At 43.7% G+C, this 18,162-nt stretch overlaps 1 protein-coding gene across 8 annotated transcripts in view; it reads left to right on the top strand.

Annotated features, from left to right (window-relative positions):
- Positions 1–18,162, top strand: part of LOC125466144 (growth factor receptor-bound protein 7-like) — a 200,407-nt gene that overhangs the window by 135,945 nt on the left and 46,300 nt on the right. For 6 of the 8 annotated variants that reach the window (XM_059638665.1, XM_059638664.1, XM_059638661.1 and 3 more), the window contains 2 exons: positions 4,976–5,165; positions 5,943–6,075. In XM_059638665.1, coding sequence (XP_059494648.1) covers positions 4,984–5,165; positions 5,943–6,075 — 315 coding nt within the window. In that variant the 5' untranslated portion in view covers positions 4,976–4,983. The remainder of the gene's footprint in view (positions 1–4,975; positions 5,166–5,942; positions 6,076–18,162) is intronic. The other 2 variants (XM_059638667.1, XM_059638666.1) reach the window with 1 other exon arrangement.

Genomic DNA, 18,162 nt, shown 5'->3' with positions numbered 1-18,162 from the left:
TCTACCCTCCTCTCCTCCTCTTTGCCCCTCTTATCACCTCAATTCTTCCCCCCTCCTTTCCTGGCTCCTCATCTCCTTTCTCTTCTATCTTCCTCTTTTTTCTTCTTGCCTCTGACCTGGCATAAATAAATGTCCCTTACTTTAGGCTCCAACATGGGTGGGTACAGGTCACCCAAAGCTCCTGTGAGTTTGAAGAGCTTTAGTTGATGATTCCTTCTTGGTGTTGATGGTTTGTTCAGAGTGTGCCCTGAAGCTGCTCACTTACTAACCCCTATGCATCACGCACGTGGATTGTTGTATGAAGAGCTTCCCAAGCAACTAGTGTCTCACCCCAATGATCAATCCTCACTGTTTCTCCTTAAAACCTTCTAAGGAGCCCGTTGATTACCTCACACACATACCGTTACACACTTTAGGTTCATGAGCATTTTGTGTTCTTTAATTGACAAGTTATCTGAATCTGCTTATGCAAGTCACAGGAGCTGATGTGATCATTTCCTCATAAAAACCGATAGAACTGCAGCTGCTGTAAATCAGGAACAAAAACAAAGTTGCTGGAAAAGCTCAGCAGGTCTGGCAGCATCTGTGAAGGCAAAAACAGAGTTAACATTTCAGGTCCGGTGACCCTTCCTCGGTTCTGAGGAAGGTCACCGGACCTGAAACATTAACTCTGTGATCATTTCCTCTCTCAGTGCCAGATAAAGGGCATGACCACCTGATGCCAAAACAAGTCAAGTGGGAGTGGCACCTTATGATCACTGTGACACGTAATGTTTAATTCACAGATATAGAAAAAAACGTATACGTTTAATCATACTGTAACATTCTTTGGGCCTTCCACATATAATAACCTCTTTGTTTTCAGTTATCTAATACCCAGTTGAGTCAGTCTAATTTGAGAAATAATGGGCTGATTGGAATGTGGGTCAGCAAACACTGTTGCTGGGACAATGTCCTGTGTTGTACTAGTACTTCTGCACCGTAAACTGGTTTTTCCTCACCTGAGGAGTTAATATTAAACAGTCATAGATCATTGCACATCAGGTTTCAGGGCTAGTGGTGCTGCAGGAGCGAGTATGGATGATTCCTTTGAGGATCTTTGAATCTCTTGAGACCTGTACCAGTGGGAATTATTACTCCCAGAACAAAATTTCAAGTTGGCTCAGCCCTCTCCCCCCGTTCCTGGGTAACTGCAACTAGAAACGTCAGCTTAGAAATTTGGGACCGATTATTGGTTGCTCAGCATTACAAAAGAAAACTGTATTTCCCCACCACTGCCCCTTCCCCCACCCTGAAACACTGCTGAAAAGGATGGGTCTGAAAACATTATTCGGAACTCCCACTCAATCATTTCCACTGAAAGGCAGGTCAGTTACCTGTAGACGTTGATTTCTGATCATTGGCAAAAAGACGATGGGTGAGTTGATGGCAATTAGTTGTTACAAAGCAAGTTGTTGTGTTCTAGAACATATTTCTCAAAAGGTGGTGGGAACTGATTCAATGGTAACTTTCAGAAGGAGAATTGAAAAGGAACTTGTAGAACATTGGGAAAGACCAGAGGTGACTGTAATTAATTGGATATTGCTTTAAACGAATTAGAACAGGCACGATTCCTAGTGGAATCTCTTCTTTTCCTGTCCCTTCCTCACCTTTTGCAGTGTCTCAATATATCAGCAGAGTTCAGTGAAGAGACTTGTCAGTGACTTACAGACTGTAGACAAATATTTTTATTCATTTACAAGTTGTGGGCTTCACTGACTAGACCAGCATTTGCTATCCATCCCTAATTGACCAAGGGCAGTTGAGAATCAACCACATTGATGTGGGCCTGGAGTCACATGTAAGCCAGACCGAGTAAAGGCAGCAGTTTCCTTTATTAAGGCCAACCAAATCCCCTCAAAACATATCAAGGAAATAGCCCACACCCTAACTTCCATCTTACTTAAATATAAAGTGCTGTGTTCCAGATATGATTCAGCTGGTCAAACCACCAGGCTTTGAGCAAAACACATTTTATTCTTATAGAACAGTTAAACCACAGACAAAGAAAAAATAATTGGTGTAACTTTAACTCTATCAAAATACTTAACAAAATAATATATTATTTAGTGATGACTCCTCAACTGTTTTAATATTTCAGCATCCGTAAACACACCCTCGACATTGGTAAATTCAGCAAAAGAGATTTCCCTCACTTGCAATCTCCCCTAGCCCAGGAGAAGGAACACTGGCAGAATGAATCTAGCAGCAGAGAGACAGCTTTTTACAGCATCAGAGAGACAGCTGTATCTAGCAGCTTCAACTCCAAAATCCTAACTTCAACAACTGAAAACAAAACTAAAACCTTGGGGCTGTATGAGCCAAACTCCACCCACCCATGCTTCTTTTCTCAACATTTTAAGAAAAACCCAAAGTTATTTACTCTGCTTTCCATGGAGCCAATACCTGGGTACCAAGTTTACAACAACCTTTCACCGTAGGTGCACTGACGGTGTTACTGATGTCTACAGTCAAACACACCAGTTTGGCAAGCAAGTCTACAACTTTACAACAACCCCCTTCAAGAGAAACAGGACAGAATAAATCCCTCTTAAAGGCTCATATTGTCACACCTTCCCTAAAGGACATTAGGGAACCAGATTTCTCACAATCAGCAACAGTTTCATGGCCATCATTAAACTCTTAATTCCATCATCTGTCCTGGCAGGAATTGAACACAGGTCTCCAGACTATTACTTGCATTTCTGGATGAATAGCTTACCCCAGATTTAAGGAAGAGACGATATTTATGTATGAGGCACTGAGCAACACAATGTACTAAGAAAGATCCCTAACCAGTGCTAAATTAGCCAATTGCAGTCTGGATATCAAAGGAAAAGTGAGGATCAGATTGAAAGCCTTTAGGTTTCAGGGAAGGAAAGAGGCCAGGGATTGTACCATTTAACAGTGCTCTCCCATGTGTACTGCTCATTAAAATATTGAGGACAGAATGGAGTGAGCTCTGACTCATCCCACAGACAAGAAGACCTGTAGCGATTGGTTATAGACCTGGAGAAAGTACTGAAGCTGCCTCTGTTAGTGGAACCAAACAGAAGTTAGGTCCACTGCTTTTCATTTGTGTAAATGATTTGGATGTAAATATAGGAGGCATGATTAATAAGTTTGCAAATGGCATCAAAATAGGTGGTGAAGTGGACAGTGAAGAAGTTTATCACAGAGTACCACGGAGACCTTTTTCAAATGGGCCAATGGGCCAAAGTGTGGCAGATGGAGTTTAATTTAGATAAATGCCTTGTGTCGCTTTTTGGGAAGACACACCACGGCAGGACTTATGCACTTAATGGTAGGGCCCTGGGGAGTGTTGCTGAACAAAGAGACCCTTGCAGGTGCATAGTTCCTTGAAAGTGGACTCACAGGTAGACAGGGTAGTGAAAAAGGCATTTGACATGCTTGCTTTCATTAGTCAGAATATTGAGTCTAGGAGTTGGGATGTAAATTGGAGTTGTGGCTGTACAGGACATTGATGAGGCCACTTTTAGAATACTGTTACCCTTCTTTAGGAAAGATTTTGTTAAACTTGAAAGAGTGCAGAATGGGACTGGAGGGTTTGAGTTATAAGGAGAGGCTGAATAAGCTGGGACTTTATTCCCTGAAGCATTCAGACTGAGGGATGATCTTATAGAGGTTTATAAAATCATGACAGGCATGGATAGTGTGAATAGCCAAGGCCTTTTTCCTAAGGTGGGAGAGTCCAAAACTAGAGGACACAGGTTTAAAGTGAGAGGGCAATGATTTAAAAGGGGTCTGAGGGGTAGCTTTTTCATGCAGGGAGTGGTGTGTGTATGGAACAAGTTCCTAGAAGAAGTAGTGGAGGCTGGTACAATTCTAACTGTTTTCAATTGTACAGTTCCCTTTGTTTGCACAGGGATGCAGGAGGTTGAGGGGTGACCTGATAAACGTTTATAAGATTATAAATGGTATGGATACAGTGGAATGTATGAGGCTTTTTCCCAGGGGGAATCAGGTCAATTACAAGGGGACACAGGTTCAAGTGAGGAGGGAGGGAGGCTTAAAATAAGGTGCAAGGCAGGTTTTTCACACAAAGTGTTGTGAGCGCCTGGAATGTGGTGGAAGCAGACATAACAGCAGCATTCAGGAAACACCTGGATAAGTTCATGAGCAAGAAAAGAATAGAGGGATATGGATCCTGTAAGTGAAGACAGTCTAAGTATGGAAGGACAAAATGTCAGCACAGACTTGGAGGGCTGAAGGGCCTGTTCTCGTGCTGCATTGTTCTTTGTTTCAACACCTAAAAAGGATTTGGATTGGTATATGAATAGCAAGGGGTTAGAGGGAGATGGGCCAAATGCTCTCAGATGGGACTAGGTTAGATTGGGATGTCTAGTCAGCATGGATGGGTTGGACCGAAGGGTCTGTTTCTGTGCTGTATGACCCTATGACTCTGTGACTCTATAATCAGCTTCACAAGCAGAAGGCAAGATGAGAAGGTCAGGCAATGTAAACCCAGGTGGATAGATTCCTGATTCAATAGGAAACAGGGACTGATGAGCTTCGTGTCTGGGAAAGGACCGTGCAAAAGGTCTGAGCCAGACAAGGCCTCCCTATTATATCTCACTTCCTACTATTACCTTTAGCTGGAGTTGAACACAGAAACTCTTGTTGGTGTCCCACATCTAACCCAAATCGCCAGACCCACCATCCCACCATCCCATACCCTGTCCTTCACGGCTCAGGTTCCATCATCACCTCTCTTCCTGTGTTCAGCTCCAACCATTCCCATCCCAAACCTATGCAGTTGGCTGCATCAATAAATTGGCTGGGGCTACCATGTCCCTGGGGCTGGCTGAATGGGGCTCTCCTCTCTTTTTATACCTCACTGGCTGGAGTGGAGGGGGGAGAGTTTGGTTGGTCGTTTTCATTAGAGGTAGATTGATTGTGCCTTTGCCTCTGTTAGATGCTGATATGGACTTCATGGCATTGGAGCAGACTGTGAGCACTGGATTGGATAACTTATACCAAGCGGGAAATTTGCAAAAGGATGGACCAGTGACACTGCCCAATGGTCACTTGGCCAGGAGCCAGCCTGGACCATGGGCCACATCAGTGATTCCAAGGTCACAGCCTGTTCACATACAAGTAAAAAGGTAACAATATTCTGATACTAGTCATAGCCCAATTGAGCACTCTACCCTTTACAAATTCCAAACATAAATGTGAATTAAAATAGATCTGGTTAACCACTGGGGATTTATACCAAAGAAAGGTAGATGTTTGGAACTCTCTTCCACAACAACAGTAGATACTGGATCAGTGTTAATTTTAAATCTGAGGTAGGTAAATGTTTGTCAAGCGAAGTTATGAAGGGATGTGGGCCAAAGGCAGCTGTACGGAGTTAGGCTACAGATCAGCCATGATCTCACTGGATAGCAGTAGAGGCTCATGGGGGCTGAATGGCCTACTGCTGTAGAGAGAGCGAACTGAGAGAGAAACTGGAGGAAGCTGGAGGATTGAGACTAAAAGAGAGACAATGGAAGGTAGATTAGTTAATGGACCTTGCTCTGATTACACCAGGAATGAAGGTGTCTTTGTTCTAGGATGTGTTTCTGTTGTCCCTAGGACATGGAGTTGTTAAGGGTGATTCCAGTGGGATTTGGGGAGGAACTATCTTACTCTAAACTTCTTTCTAGTTCCTAAAATGAGTTTACTACGAGATTTCAAATGATTGCTGACCTGCTTCAATGCTTTTGGAACAAAAACAGAAATTGCTGGAGAACTTCAGCAGGGTCTATGAGAGAGAGAAAACTCCATCCATTTCTGTTTTTATTTCAGATTTCCACTTCTGCAGCATTTCAGATTTATCCAATAGTTTTGGTGCTGATGATTATTTACAATGTTACTGAAGTATTTTAAATTCATTCCAGGCAGCTAAAGGAGGAGGAGCTTCAAACAACATCACTCCCAACTATCCCGAATCCTTTCCCCGAACTCTGCAGCCTGTCAAATTCCCCAATCCTCAACAATGAGTCCAAACCTCCAGCAAGTGGAGACATACACGTGAGTAGAAAACCTGAAGGTGATCGTCTATTGTCTCCATTCCATAGCCATCACTTGACATATCAAGAGGAATGAGGAAAGCTGAGAGGGGAGGGAGAAGGCCTGTAAGGTGAGAGAAGGAGAAGGGAGGTAGGGTGGTTGAGAATCCTACTTTATTTTTCTCTACTCTTTTATGAGATGTGAGTGTCACTGGTGAGGCCAGCATTTAGTGCCCATCTGTAATTGCCCTGGAGTTGAGTTAATAGGCGAGTCAAAAGTCAACTCTGTTGCTGAAAGATTGGAGTCACACTTAGGCCAGACTAGGAGAGGATGGCAGATGTCCATCACCACAAAGTGAGTTTCTAACATCAAATGACCATAGTTGCCATGGCCACAAATGACCATAGTTGCCATGGCCACTGTAAATTTACTTTCCCAGAGCTGAGGTGGGATTTGAACCTAAATCCCAAAAAACATTAGCTTGAGCCTCAGGATTCCTATGCCAGTGACATTAACACTACACCATTGTGTCATTATGATGTGAGCCTGTATTGTTTGGAAAGTGAGATCGCAACGGGTGTGGGTTCTAACCCCACCATTTCAGAGCTATGTACCACGTGCAATATTGACCACCCACTAGACGTCTCTAAGGTTAAATTTTCAGCCACTTTACTGTACTTCTGAGCTGATATCACCTGCAGCAAGTTCAGACCATAAACTAGGTTGAAAATTACAGAGCAGGAGTGAGGGAGCACCGCGCTGTCAGAAGGTCAGTGCTGAGGGAGCACCGTGCTGTCAGAAGGTCAGTGCCAAGAGACCGCTGCACTGTGGGAGGGTCAGTGCTGAGGGAATGCTGCAGTGTCGGAGGGTCAGTGCTGAGGTAGTGCCACATTGTTGGAGGTTCAGTGCTGAGGGAGAGCCGCACTGTGGGAAGGTCAGTGCTGAGGGAGCGCCGCACTGTCGGAGGATCAATGCCAAGAGGTGAGCATGCGGCCATCTGAGCTACAGTTGGCATGTCAGTTCTGGTGAGAAAATGTGGTAAGTAGGGAGCTGCGTGATTGTCCCCATTCTGTCCTGATGGCGAACTCCCCAGGCAAACAAATACAGCTTTCCTTAATCTCTTAATTAAACAGTAACATTGCAGAGTTTTTATTATAACAGAGGGTGGTTATCGGAATAACAGTAAAAAGTGTCGGGTCCAGCTGGTTTCAGTGTCACATTGCACAAGTACAGAGTCCGGTTCAGGTGATAGTTGTAAATATTGACTCAAAGGATTTAGAAACCTGGGTTTCAGTAGAAGGTGAAAACAAAAGATCACATATGGACAGAGAGGGAAAACTCCTCTGAAGTATTCAGGTTATAGGTGATTATTCCCACAATGAACTGGTGGTCTTCAGCATCTTATCTGCACTGGATTAGGGACAACCCCCCCATGAGATGTGGGTAAGTTTCATAACAGCAATAACTCACACTCACTGTTACCTCACTTGTATTGACTATTCTACAGTATAACAGCAAGCACAATTTTGAAGCATTAGCTTATTTGTAAAATGAGAACATTGTGGGCTTGTTCCCACTATCCCCCACCACCACCCCAAATGCACACATGCACACACATTGAACCTTGTACTGTAATAATCAGGGCAATTTCCACATGCTCAGTGTTGGTGCACTCAGCTCTATCACGCCAGCACCTATCTCAATCCCCTCACTTCTGAAGGAACAGACTGCTGGAGTGGTCACAGGGCAGGTAGAGTGGTCCTGGGGCAGACAGCTCAGCAGAAAAGGCAGAGGGCACTGTTCAGTACAGCACTCCAGAGTCTCTACCTCACTCCTGCCACTGACCACTAACCCTTGATTGCTGGAGGCCAGACTGAATGATGTAACACAGTAGATTAGAAATACCTGATACCATTAAGAGCTCGTACAGTCAGCCATCATGATAAATTGGTAGATTTTTAAGGCACATTAATAAAACAATAGAATTCCAAGCTCTGAACCACCCTGATACCAACACATATACACAGCACCACCACCTGCCACTGAATTGTTATGTTTGAGCAGTGATTAAAGTACAGCATTGTGGAACCGACTGTAGCTGCAAGACATTATGGACTATAATTAGTGTGGCACTCTGGAATGGGAACATTCAAACATCATTTCGCACATTCCACATCCAGATATGTGTCCTCGACAGTTTCCTCAGTCAAAATTTGTAGATACTCATTTTCATTCCATGGGTGTGAATGAGAGATGTCACCACTGAGAGAGATCACGTGATTTCCAGCAACCTCAGCCCTGAACTCGTTAGTTCCACTTAACACTAAAGAGTGGAATTTCCTTCTTTAACTTCTCAGCCTCCTCACTTCTCTCACTCCCTCAAACGTTGGCCTTAAAATCTACCGGATCACCTGCCCTAATGTCTCCTCATTGGGTTCGTTGTCACATTTTGTTAAGTTCATAGAATCATATAGTACAGTAGAGGCAATTCAGTTCATCAACTCTGCCTGACAAAAAGCTATACTTAATCTACACTTAGAGATAATGGGAACTGCAGATGCTGGAGATTCCAAGATAATAAAATGTGAGGCTGGATGAACACAGCAGGCCAAGCAGCATCTCAGGAGCACAAAAGCTGATGTTTCGGGCCTAGACCCTTCATCAGCCTCTGATGAAACGTCAGCTTTTGTGCTCCTGAGATGCTGCTTGGCCTGCTGTGTTCATCCAGCCTCACATTTTATTATCTCTTAATCTACACTTAGTTGCTCATAGCCTTGAATGTTATGACTTTTAAATCCAAGTATACTTTACAAGTTGTGAGGCTTCCTACCTCAACTACCCTTTCAGGCAGCACATTCCAGATTTCCACCAGGTGAAAAATCCTTTCCTCAAATCCCCTCTAAACCTCCTGCCTTTCACTTTAAATTTATTAGCTGTAAAATTAAACCTAACGCTAGCTGCCTTCGGCTGAGGTGCATCACCTCACATTCATCTGGGGTTGCATTCCATCTGTCACTGATCTGACCAACCCATCCACGTCCTCCTGCAACCTGAGAGCTTCTTCCTCACTGTCAACCACCCGGTCAATCCACAAACTTATCATTCCCCTCCCTCCTCATTTTCTTCGAGATCATTGAGATATCTCACGAATAGTTCCTGTAAAGTGCTTTCAGAAATTTTATGCCAATTATCGTCAGTGGCTCCTCCTCAATTCAAGGAAGATTTCTCCTTGGAGCCCATGTTTCTGCTGCGGGTCATCACCTGCCTGAACAACCTGTATATCTTTGGGCATGGTGGGGGGGGGGGCAAGGTGGGGGGGGGTGTGCACCTGGCGATCTAGGGATCTGAAGCTCATTGCTATTTCTGAATGGGAATTTGACCCAGTGGTAGTGTAGGACAGCTGATATATTTCCATGTTTGAACTGGATTTAGCCTCTAGAGAAACTTGAATGTGGTGGCTTTCCTATTTATTTGTTATTCTAAGTGGTTACTGTTGTTTGGTAGTTGATTTTGAAGATAGCTTGGTGGGTTATTACAGAGCATCTTCTAAATGGTATACACTGCAGCTTTTGTATGTCAGTGGTGGAGGGAGGGAACTTTGAAGGCACTGTTTGGGGTGCTTTGTCCTGGACAGTGTCAAATTTCAGGAGTGTTATTGAAGCTGCACCTATTCTGGCAAGTGGAGAATATTTCATCATGCTCCTGACTTGTGCCTTGGACAGGCTGTTGAGAGTCAGGAGCTGAGTTATTCACCACAGTTCCTCGCCCGGGCCTATTCTAGTGATCACAGTATTTATATGACACGTTCAGTTCAGTTCCTCTTTAGTATGGACCCCAGTATGTTGATGGTGAGGATTTAATGATGGTAATGTCATCAAACTTTAAGGGAAGATAGTTAGGTCCTGTCTTGAGATGGTAATTGCCTGGCACTTTTGTGATGCAAATACAGTTGCTGCATAAGCCTGATATTGTCCGGGTCTTGCTGCATTTGTACAGGGACAGCTTCAGCAAATGATGCTGAACATTGTGCAATATTTAGCGAACATCCCCACTTCTGACCTGATGATGGAGGGAAGGTCATTGATGAAGCAGCGGAAGATGGTTGGGCCCACAACACCACCGTGAGGAACCCCTGAAGAGATGTCCTGGAGCTGAAATGACTGACCTCCAACAACCACAAACATCTTCTTATATGCCAGACGTGATTCCAACCAGCAGAAAGTTCGCCCCAATACCCATTGATTCCAGTGTTGCTCAGAATCCTTGTTACAACACTCAGTCTAATACAGCGTTGATATCAAAGTCTGTGACACTCACCTCAGCTCTGGAATTCAGCTGTTTTGACCATGTTTGATAGTTGCATGTTAGCAGTGTTGATGACACCTTCCATCACTTTACTGACAATCGAGTATAGACTAAAGGGGTGGTAATTGGCCAGGTTGGACTTTGTTGACAGGACATATCTGGGCAATTTTCCACATTGGCAAGTAGATGCCAGTGTTGTAACTGTCCCAGAACAGCTTGGCTAAGGCTGCAGCTAGTTCTATCTTACAAGTCTTCAGTACTAGCACTGAAATGTTTTCAGGGTAAAAAGCTTCTTCAGTGCCCAGTTCTGTCACCCTCTTCTGCAGTGCAGGAGGGTCGTGCTGACAGCTGCTGTGTACACAAGAACATTTGTTGAACTGTGGAGATCTTTGTTGTTAAATACTTGCTGGCATTTGTAGGAGAATGGGGCTGGTGCAGCTGATGCAAATTGGAGCTCCTCATTAATGGTGGCCTTTTGAGAGAGGAAGCTGTCAAGATCTTTGCTCAACACATTCCGAACCTTCACCTTCATCATATCCAGGAGATGGAACACTGCACTGGCCAGGTGTGAATTGATATGAGGTTTGTTTTGGCAACATTCAAGGGCAGACCGAGTCTCTTATCCACAGTTGAAGAGACTGAGAGTATTTTGCAAATCTGGTGTAGAGTGGGTGAAAGCATTGCCATTAGCCACAACATGTATAGATGGTGTATGTCTATGGCAGCCAGTTTAATTTTGGTTCAGGGATGACCGAGTTTAAAGAGTTTTCTGTTGAGATGATATTTAATACTCACACCAGAGGGTGATTGATTTTTAATAAGGTGAATAACCATTATCAGCTGGAATGCACATAGTATGGGGCTATCCCACTGCTTTGCTATACTCTGGTCCAGATTCTGAAAACATCTCTTTTCAGGTCTGCCACTCGAGATGGTTACAACCATACCTTCACAAAGCATTGCCTCAATAGCATTATGGTAAAGGCAACTAAAAATGCACAGGTTGTTGTTGGTTCTGAGAGCAGAATTTGTGAGGTAGTCCTGGGGGATTTTTCAGTACAGTTTTCCTGGAGGAGGAGATAGAATATTATGAGGAAGGGGGTGAAGGGGCAGGGGGTTGATCTTAGTGTATATTTGCTCATCTGTATGCAGTGGAGGGAGCCAGATGTAGGCTTTTCCCAAGAGTGGCAAATGTGGCAGATGGAAAACTCCCAGCCCCATTCTGAGCTCAGTACCATGCTGCTTAATTCCTGGGTGGTCATATGAATTCATAATTAATTTAGTTGGTGAAAATTGAACCCAACTCTTATGCAGCGTGGTGGAGGTGCACACCACAGCATCATCAACAAAGCCTTGTTTCCTGATGCTTAATTGCCTTCCTTATTCTTGTGATCAACTGATCTACTGCTCCTATCAGACAGATTTACCACTGTACATCTCTCTGCTTTCACATTCTTGGAGAGAGTTGTGTACCATTTTGTCTGCTAGATGTTGTCTGTTTTAAGCTGTTGTCTATAACCAGGATGTCCCGTTCCTGGTGGTGGCCTGCAGGTGAGCTCACTGTTTCACTACCTGTTGAGGTTGTACTTGAAAGGTCAGAGTTATGATTTGCAGCCTGTTCAATGTTGCCTAGTGACATTAAATATAGTGTCTAGACACCAGGCGTGCATCATGATTTATAGCCACTATAAATAGACTTAGTGCTGAAGTAATAGAAGTCAGTCTCAACAGCACACTGACCTAAACTCTTAAAGTGACAGTCCTTTCTCTGGTCACTTGGTATATTTGAGTGGGAAGTGAGGGAGACCCGAGATACTGTCCTGTCTGTGTAAATTTGCCTGATAGAGTCTGATCAGGAAGCATTGCGACATGACTGGAATAAAACAGACATTACTGCACCTGTTGCAGGTATGTGCCACAGCAATCAACAGCTCAGAACACAAACATTCACCCAGCCACCACCAAATGTTAATGTCTCTGTCATTACATTTCTGTTTTGATGTATATAACTTCAATTTATTCAAACCTAGCATGATGATTTTAACCAGAGTGAGAGTGAATGTATTTTATTGTGACTGGTCAGGGTATTGCGTGAGAGGTAGGACAATGCTAATACAGGCTCTGCTGTATTCAGCAGCTATTCAGTTTTACAATGTTTGCATTTCTTCCTAACGCCTGTCATTTCTAACTTTTAGGTATGTAGTATTCACAAAATTTGTACCTGAGATTGGCCCCTATACAGCAACCCCTCATAGTATCAGACCAAGTGTTTTGTTTGTATTGATTTGTAATCTTGTAGGTAACTTTAACACAATCAGTTCTGTCGAATGTATTCCAGTCATCCCCTCTGAAATCTGCATGAAACCCAAATACTAACAGGTACACAGGGCCCACTCAGCAGTAGCCAACCTTCCAGGATTGTTCTGGAGCATCCAAGGATTGTAGATTAATCCCCAGTATTAATTTCTTGGACACTGATTGATCAACAGAGTTGACGGTCAGGTTTAATCTCCTAGCGAAAAGATGAGTATAAGTACATAGTTTGTTAAAAGCAGCGTAACAGATGGACAGGGTAGTGAAGAAGGCATTTAGCATGCTGGCCTTCATCAGTCGAGGCATTCAGTACAGGAGTTGGGATGTTATGTTACAGTTATATAAGTTGCTGGTGAGGCCGTACTTGGAGTATTATGTACGGTATTAATCACCCTGTTGTTTGAAAGAGATAGTTAAACTGAAAAGTGTGCAAAGAAAATTTACGAGGATGTTGCCAGGACTAGTAGGCCTGAGTTATAGGCAGAGGTTAGCAGGATAGGACATTATTCCTTGGAACGTAAGAGAATGAGGTGTATAAAATCATGAGGGGCATAGATAGGATGAATGCATACAGGCTTTTTCCTAGAGATGGGGAATTGAAAACGAGAGTGCATAGGTTTAAGGTGAGAGGGGATAGATTTAGGAAGGACCTGAGGGGCAACTTCTTCATGTAGAGAGCAGTGCATATGTTAAATGGGCTGCCAGACAACATGGTTGAGGCAGGTCCAATATTCAAAAGTCACTTGGATAGGTACATGGATGGGAAGGGTTTAGAAGGATACGGACCAAATGCAGGCAATTGGAACTCACTGAGTGGACACCATGGTCAGCATGGACCAGTTTGGGCCGAAGGGCCTGTTTCCATGTTGCATTACGTTGATTCTATGAACATCAATTAATTGTTCAAAAACATTAGTTTTTAAAGTTTTATTTGAACACTTGCATTAATCATAAAAATTGGATGTGAGTTTGCTCGCTGAGCTGGAAAGTTCGTTTTCAGATGTTTCGTCACCATTCTAAGTAACATCATCAGTGAGTCTCCGGTGAAGCACTGGTGTTATGTCCCGCTTTTTATTTATCTGTTTAGGTTTCCTTGGGTTGGTGATATCATTTCCTGCATTGATGATGTCATTTCCTGTTCTTTTTCTCAGAGGGTGGTAGATGGCCTCCAAATCAATGTGTTTGTTGATGGAGTTCCGGTTGGAATGCCATGCTTCTAGGAATTCTCGTGCGTGCCTCTGTTTGGCTTGTCCTAGGATGGATGTGTTGTCACACTCAAAGTGGGGTCCTTCCTCATCTGTATGTAAGGATATGAGTGACAGTGGGTCATGTCGTTTTGTGGCTAGTTGATGTTCATGTATCCTGGTGGCTAGCTTTCTGCCTGTTTGTCCAATGTAGTGTTTGTCACAGTTCTTGCAAGGTATTTTGTAAATGATGTTTGTTTTGCTTGTTGTCTGTATAGGGTCTTTTAAGCTTATTAGCTGCTGCTTTAGTGTGTTGGTGGGTTTGTGGGCTACCCTGATGCCAAGAGGTCCGAGTAGTCTGGCAGTCATTTCCGTGATGTCTTTGATGTAGGGGAGAGTGGTTATGGTTTCTGGGCACGTTTTGTCTGTTTGTTTGGGTTTATTGCTGAGGAATCGGCGGACTGTGTTCATTGGGTACCCGTTCTTTTTGAATACGCTGTATGGGTGATTTTCTTCTGCTCTTCTTAGTTCTTCTGAGCTGCAGTGTGTGATGGCTCGTTGGAATAATGTTCTAATGCAGCTTCGTTTGTGGGTGTTGGGATGGTTGCTTCTGTAGTTCAGTATTTGGTCCGTATGTGAGTGATAATGGGAACTGCAGATGCTGGAGAATCCAAGGTAATAAAATGTGAGGCTGGATGAACACAGCAGGCCCAGCAGCATCTCAGGAGCACAAAAGCTGATGTTTCGGGCCTAGACCCTTCAACAGAGAGCTCTCTGATGGAGGGTCTAGACCCGAAACGTCAGCTTTTGTGCTCCTGAGATGCTGCTGGGCCTGCTGTGTTCATCCAGCCTCACATTTTATTACTTTGGTCCATATGTGTTGTTTTCCTGTAGACGCTGGTTTGAAGTTCCCCATTGGCTGTTCGCTCTACTGTGACATCTAGGAATGGCAGTTTGCTGTTGTTTTCCTCCTCTTTTGTGAATGTTGTGCCAGTAAAGGGTATTATTGATGGTCTGGAAGGTTTCCTCTAATTTGTATTGTTTAGTGATGGCAAAGGTGTCATCCATGTGGCGGACCCAAACTTTGGGTTGGATGATTCACAGAACTGTTTTTTCGAGTCTCTGCATTACTGCCTCTGCTAAGAACCCTAATATCGAAGATCCCATGGGTGTTCCATTGGTTTGTCCGTAGGTTTTGTTATTGAAAGTGAAGTGGGTGGTGAGGCATAGGTCCACTAGCTTGATGTTGTCCTTGCTGATGAGGTTGGTTGGTGTCTGGTGTATGTGTCTTCGGTTCTTCTAATAGTGTAGTCAGTGTTTCTTTGGCCAGGTTGATGTTGATGGATGTGAACAGGGCTGTTACGTCAAAGGAGACCATTATTTCATCCTCTTCTATCTTGGTGTCTTTGATGGTGTTCAGGAATTCTTGGGTGGAGTGAATGGAGTGGCGTGAGTCTTCTACTAGGTGTTTTAGTCTTTGGTGCAGTTGCTTGGCTAATCTGTAGGTTGGTGTTCCAGGTAGCGAGACTATGGGTCTGAGGGGGGCTCCTGGTTTGTGAATTTTTGGTAGTCCGTAGAAGCGTAGTGTGTTGGATCCATCTGGTTTCATTTTTTGGAAGTCTCTCTTGTTTAATTCTCCAGGTTTTTGAAGTTTTTTGAGTAAGGCTGTGATTCGGTTCTCTAGTTGTGGTTTTGGGTCAATCAGCACCTGTTGGTAAGCTTGCAGATATCGACATTTACCAACAGGTGACGATAGACCCGACCCCACAACTAGAGAACTGAGTCATAGCCTTACTCAAAAAACTTCAAAAATCTGGAGAATTAAAGAAGAAAGACTTCCAAAAAATGAAACCAGATGGATTGAACACACCACACTTCTACAGACTACCAAAAATTCACAAACCAGGAGCCCCCTTCAGACCCATAGTCTCGCTACCTGGAACACCAACGCCAAGGAACTGCACCAAAGACTAAAACACCTAGTAGAGACTCACGCCACTCCATTCACTCCACCCAAGAATTCCTGAACAGCATCAAAGACTCCAAGAAAGAAGAAGGTGAAATAATGGTCTCCTTTGACGTAACAGCCCTATTCACATCCATCAACATCAACCTGGCCAAAGAAACACTGACTACACTATTAGAAGAACCGAAGACACATACACCAGACACCAACCAACCTCATCAGCAACGACAACATCATCAAGCTAGTGGACCTATGCCTCACCACCCACTTCACTTTCAATAACAAAACCTACAGACAAACCAACGGTACACCCGTGGGATCTCCGATATCAGGGTTCTTAGCAGAGGCAGTAATGCAGAGACTCGAACAAACAGCTCTGCCAATCATCCAACCCAAACTTTGGGTCCGCTACGTGGATGACACCTTTGTCATCACTAAACAAAACAAATTAGAGGAAACCTTCAAGACCATCAATAATACCCTTTACTGGCATAACATTCACCAAAGAGGAGGAAAACAACAGCAAACTGCCATTCCTAGATGTCACAGTAGAGCGAACAGTCAATGGGGAACTTCAAACCAGCGTCTACAGGAAAACAACACACACGGACCAAATACTGAACTACAGGAGCAACCATCCCAACACCCACAAACGAAGCTGCATTAGAACATTATTCCAACGAGCCACCACACACTGCAGCACAGAAGAGCTACGAAGAGCAGAAGAAAATCACCTATACAACGTATTCAAAAAGAACGGGTACCCAATGAACACAGTCCGCCGATTTCTCAGCAACAAACCCAAACAAACAGACAAACCGTGCCCAGAAACCATAACCACTCTCCCCTACATCAAAGACATTTCCGAAATGACTGCCAGACTACTCGGACCTCTTGGCATCAGGGTAGCTCACAAACCCACCAACACACTAAAGCAGCAGCTAATGAGCTTAAAAGACCCTATACAGACAACAAGCAAAATGAACATCATCTACAAAATACCTTGCAAGAACTGTGACAAACACTACATTGGACAAACAGGCAGAAAGCTAGCCACCAGGATACATGAACATCAACTAGCCACAAAAAGACATGACCCTCTATCACTAGTATCCTTACATACAGATGAGGAAGGACACCGCTTTGATTGGGATAACACATCCATCCTAGGCCAAGCCAAACAGAGACACGCACGAGAATTCCTAGAAGCATGGCATTCCAACCAGAACTCCATCAACAAACACATTGATTTGGAGCCCAACTACCACCCTCTGAGAAAAAGAACAGGAAATGACATCACCAACCCAAGGAAACCTAAACAGATAAATAGAAAGCGGGACATAACACCAGTGCTTCACCAGAGGCCCACTGATGAAGTTACCTAGAGTGGTGACGAAACGTCTGAAAATGAACCTTCCAGCTCAGCGAGCATACTTACATCCAGAACCTCAACTTGAGCTACAAATCTTCTCAAAACTCGCTAATCATAAAAATATTGAAGATCAGAACATTAGCAGTCTTCACAGTTGCTTTCTGATTGGTCAGGGGCAGCAGTGCTGATGGTTTATACAATCAATGGGAGGTGTAGGAGACAATAGTCCAGCCCAGACTGAAACCTCCGGGAAAAGTCCAAAAGGAATCATGTCCACCTCATCTATTACATTGTTGTTACATTACTTTACATTAGTCTTGTTAGGAATGGATAATAAATGATGGTCTTGTCAGCCGCCCCCACATCCTGTGAAAGAATAATTTAAAAAAACAATTGTTATAAGGCGTCTTTCATGACAGAGATTGTTCCCAGGAAGTCACTGGCAAGATTGTTATATTTTGTACCTGAGGTAGACATCACAGTGGACTGGGAGCATCCTGGTCTCCACATGATAAAAAGTATGTAGTTGGATTGGAGGAGGTAAGAATGATATTTACTAGTATTGTATCAGAACCGAGAGCATGTAACCAGCAGGGGAAGACAGTTCAGGCTGGTACTCTGCCCATCACCAGAAAAGTCAAGGTTGAGGAGTGATCTGATAGAAGTCTTTACAATTCTGTAAAGGTTTTTGTATGGTAAACTTAGAGAAGGGTTTGCCATTTGTAAGGGGAGTCAGAATTAGAGATTATGAACATAATATCCAATAGGGAAATCAGGAGAAACCTTCTAACCAAGACAGAGCGGAAATATGAAGCTCACTCCCACAGGGGGTCATTGAGGTGAGTGATAACGATACATTGAAGGGAAACTGGATAAACGTGACGGAGAAAGTAACAGAAGGATATTACTGATGGGGTGAGATGAAAACGGGGTCAGAGGAGATTCACATGGAACATAAACACTGGTAT

This window comes from Stegostoma tigrinum, chromosome 31 (genome assembly GCF_030684315.1).
Source record: "Stegostoma tigrinum isolate sSteTig4 chromosome 31, sSteTig4.hap1, whole genome shotgun sequence".
Lineage (NCBI taxonomy): Eukaryota > Metazoa > Chordata > Chondrichthyes > Orectolobiformes > Stegostomatidae > Stegostoma > Stegostoma tigrinum.
The sequence above is the reverse complement of the archived record's forward strand: the minus strand, read 5'-3'. Positions and strand labels throughout refer to the sequence as shown.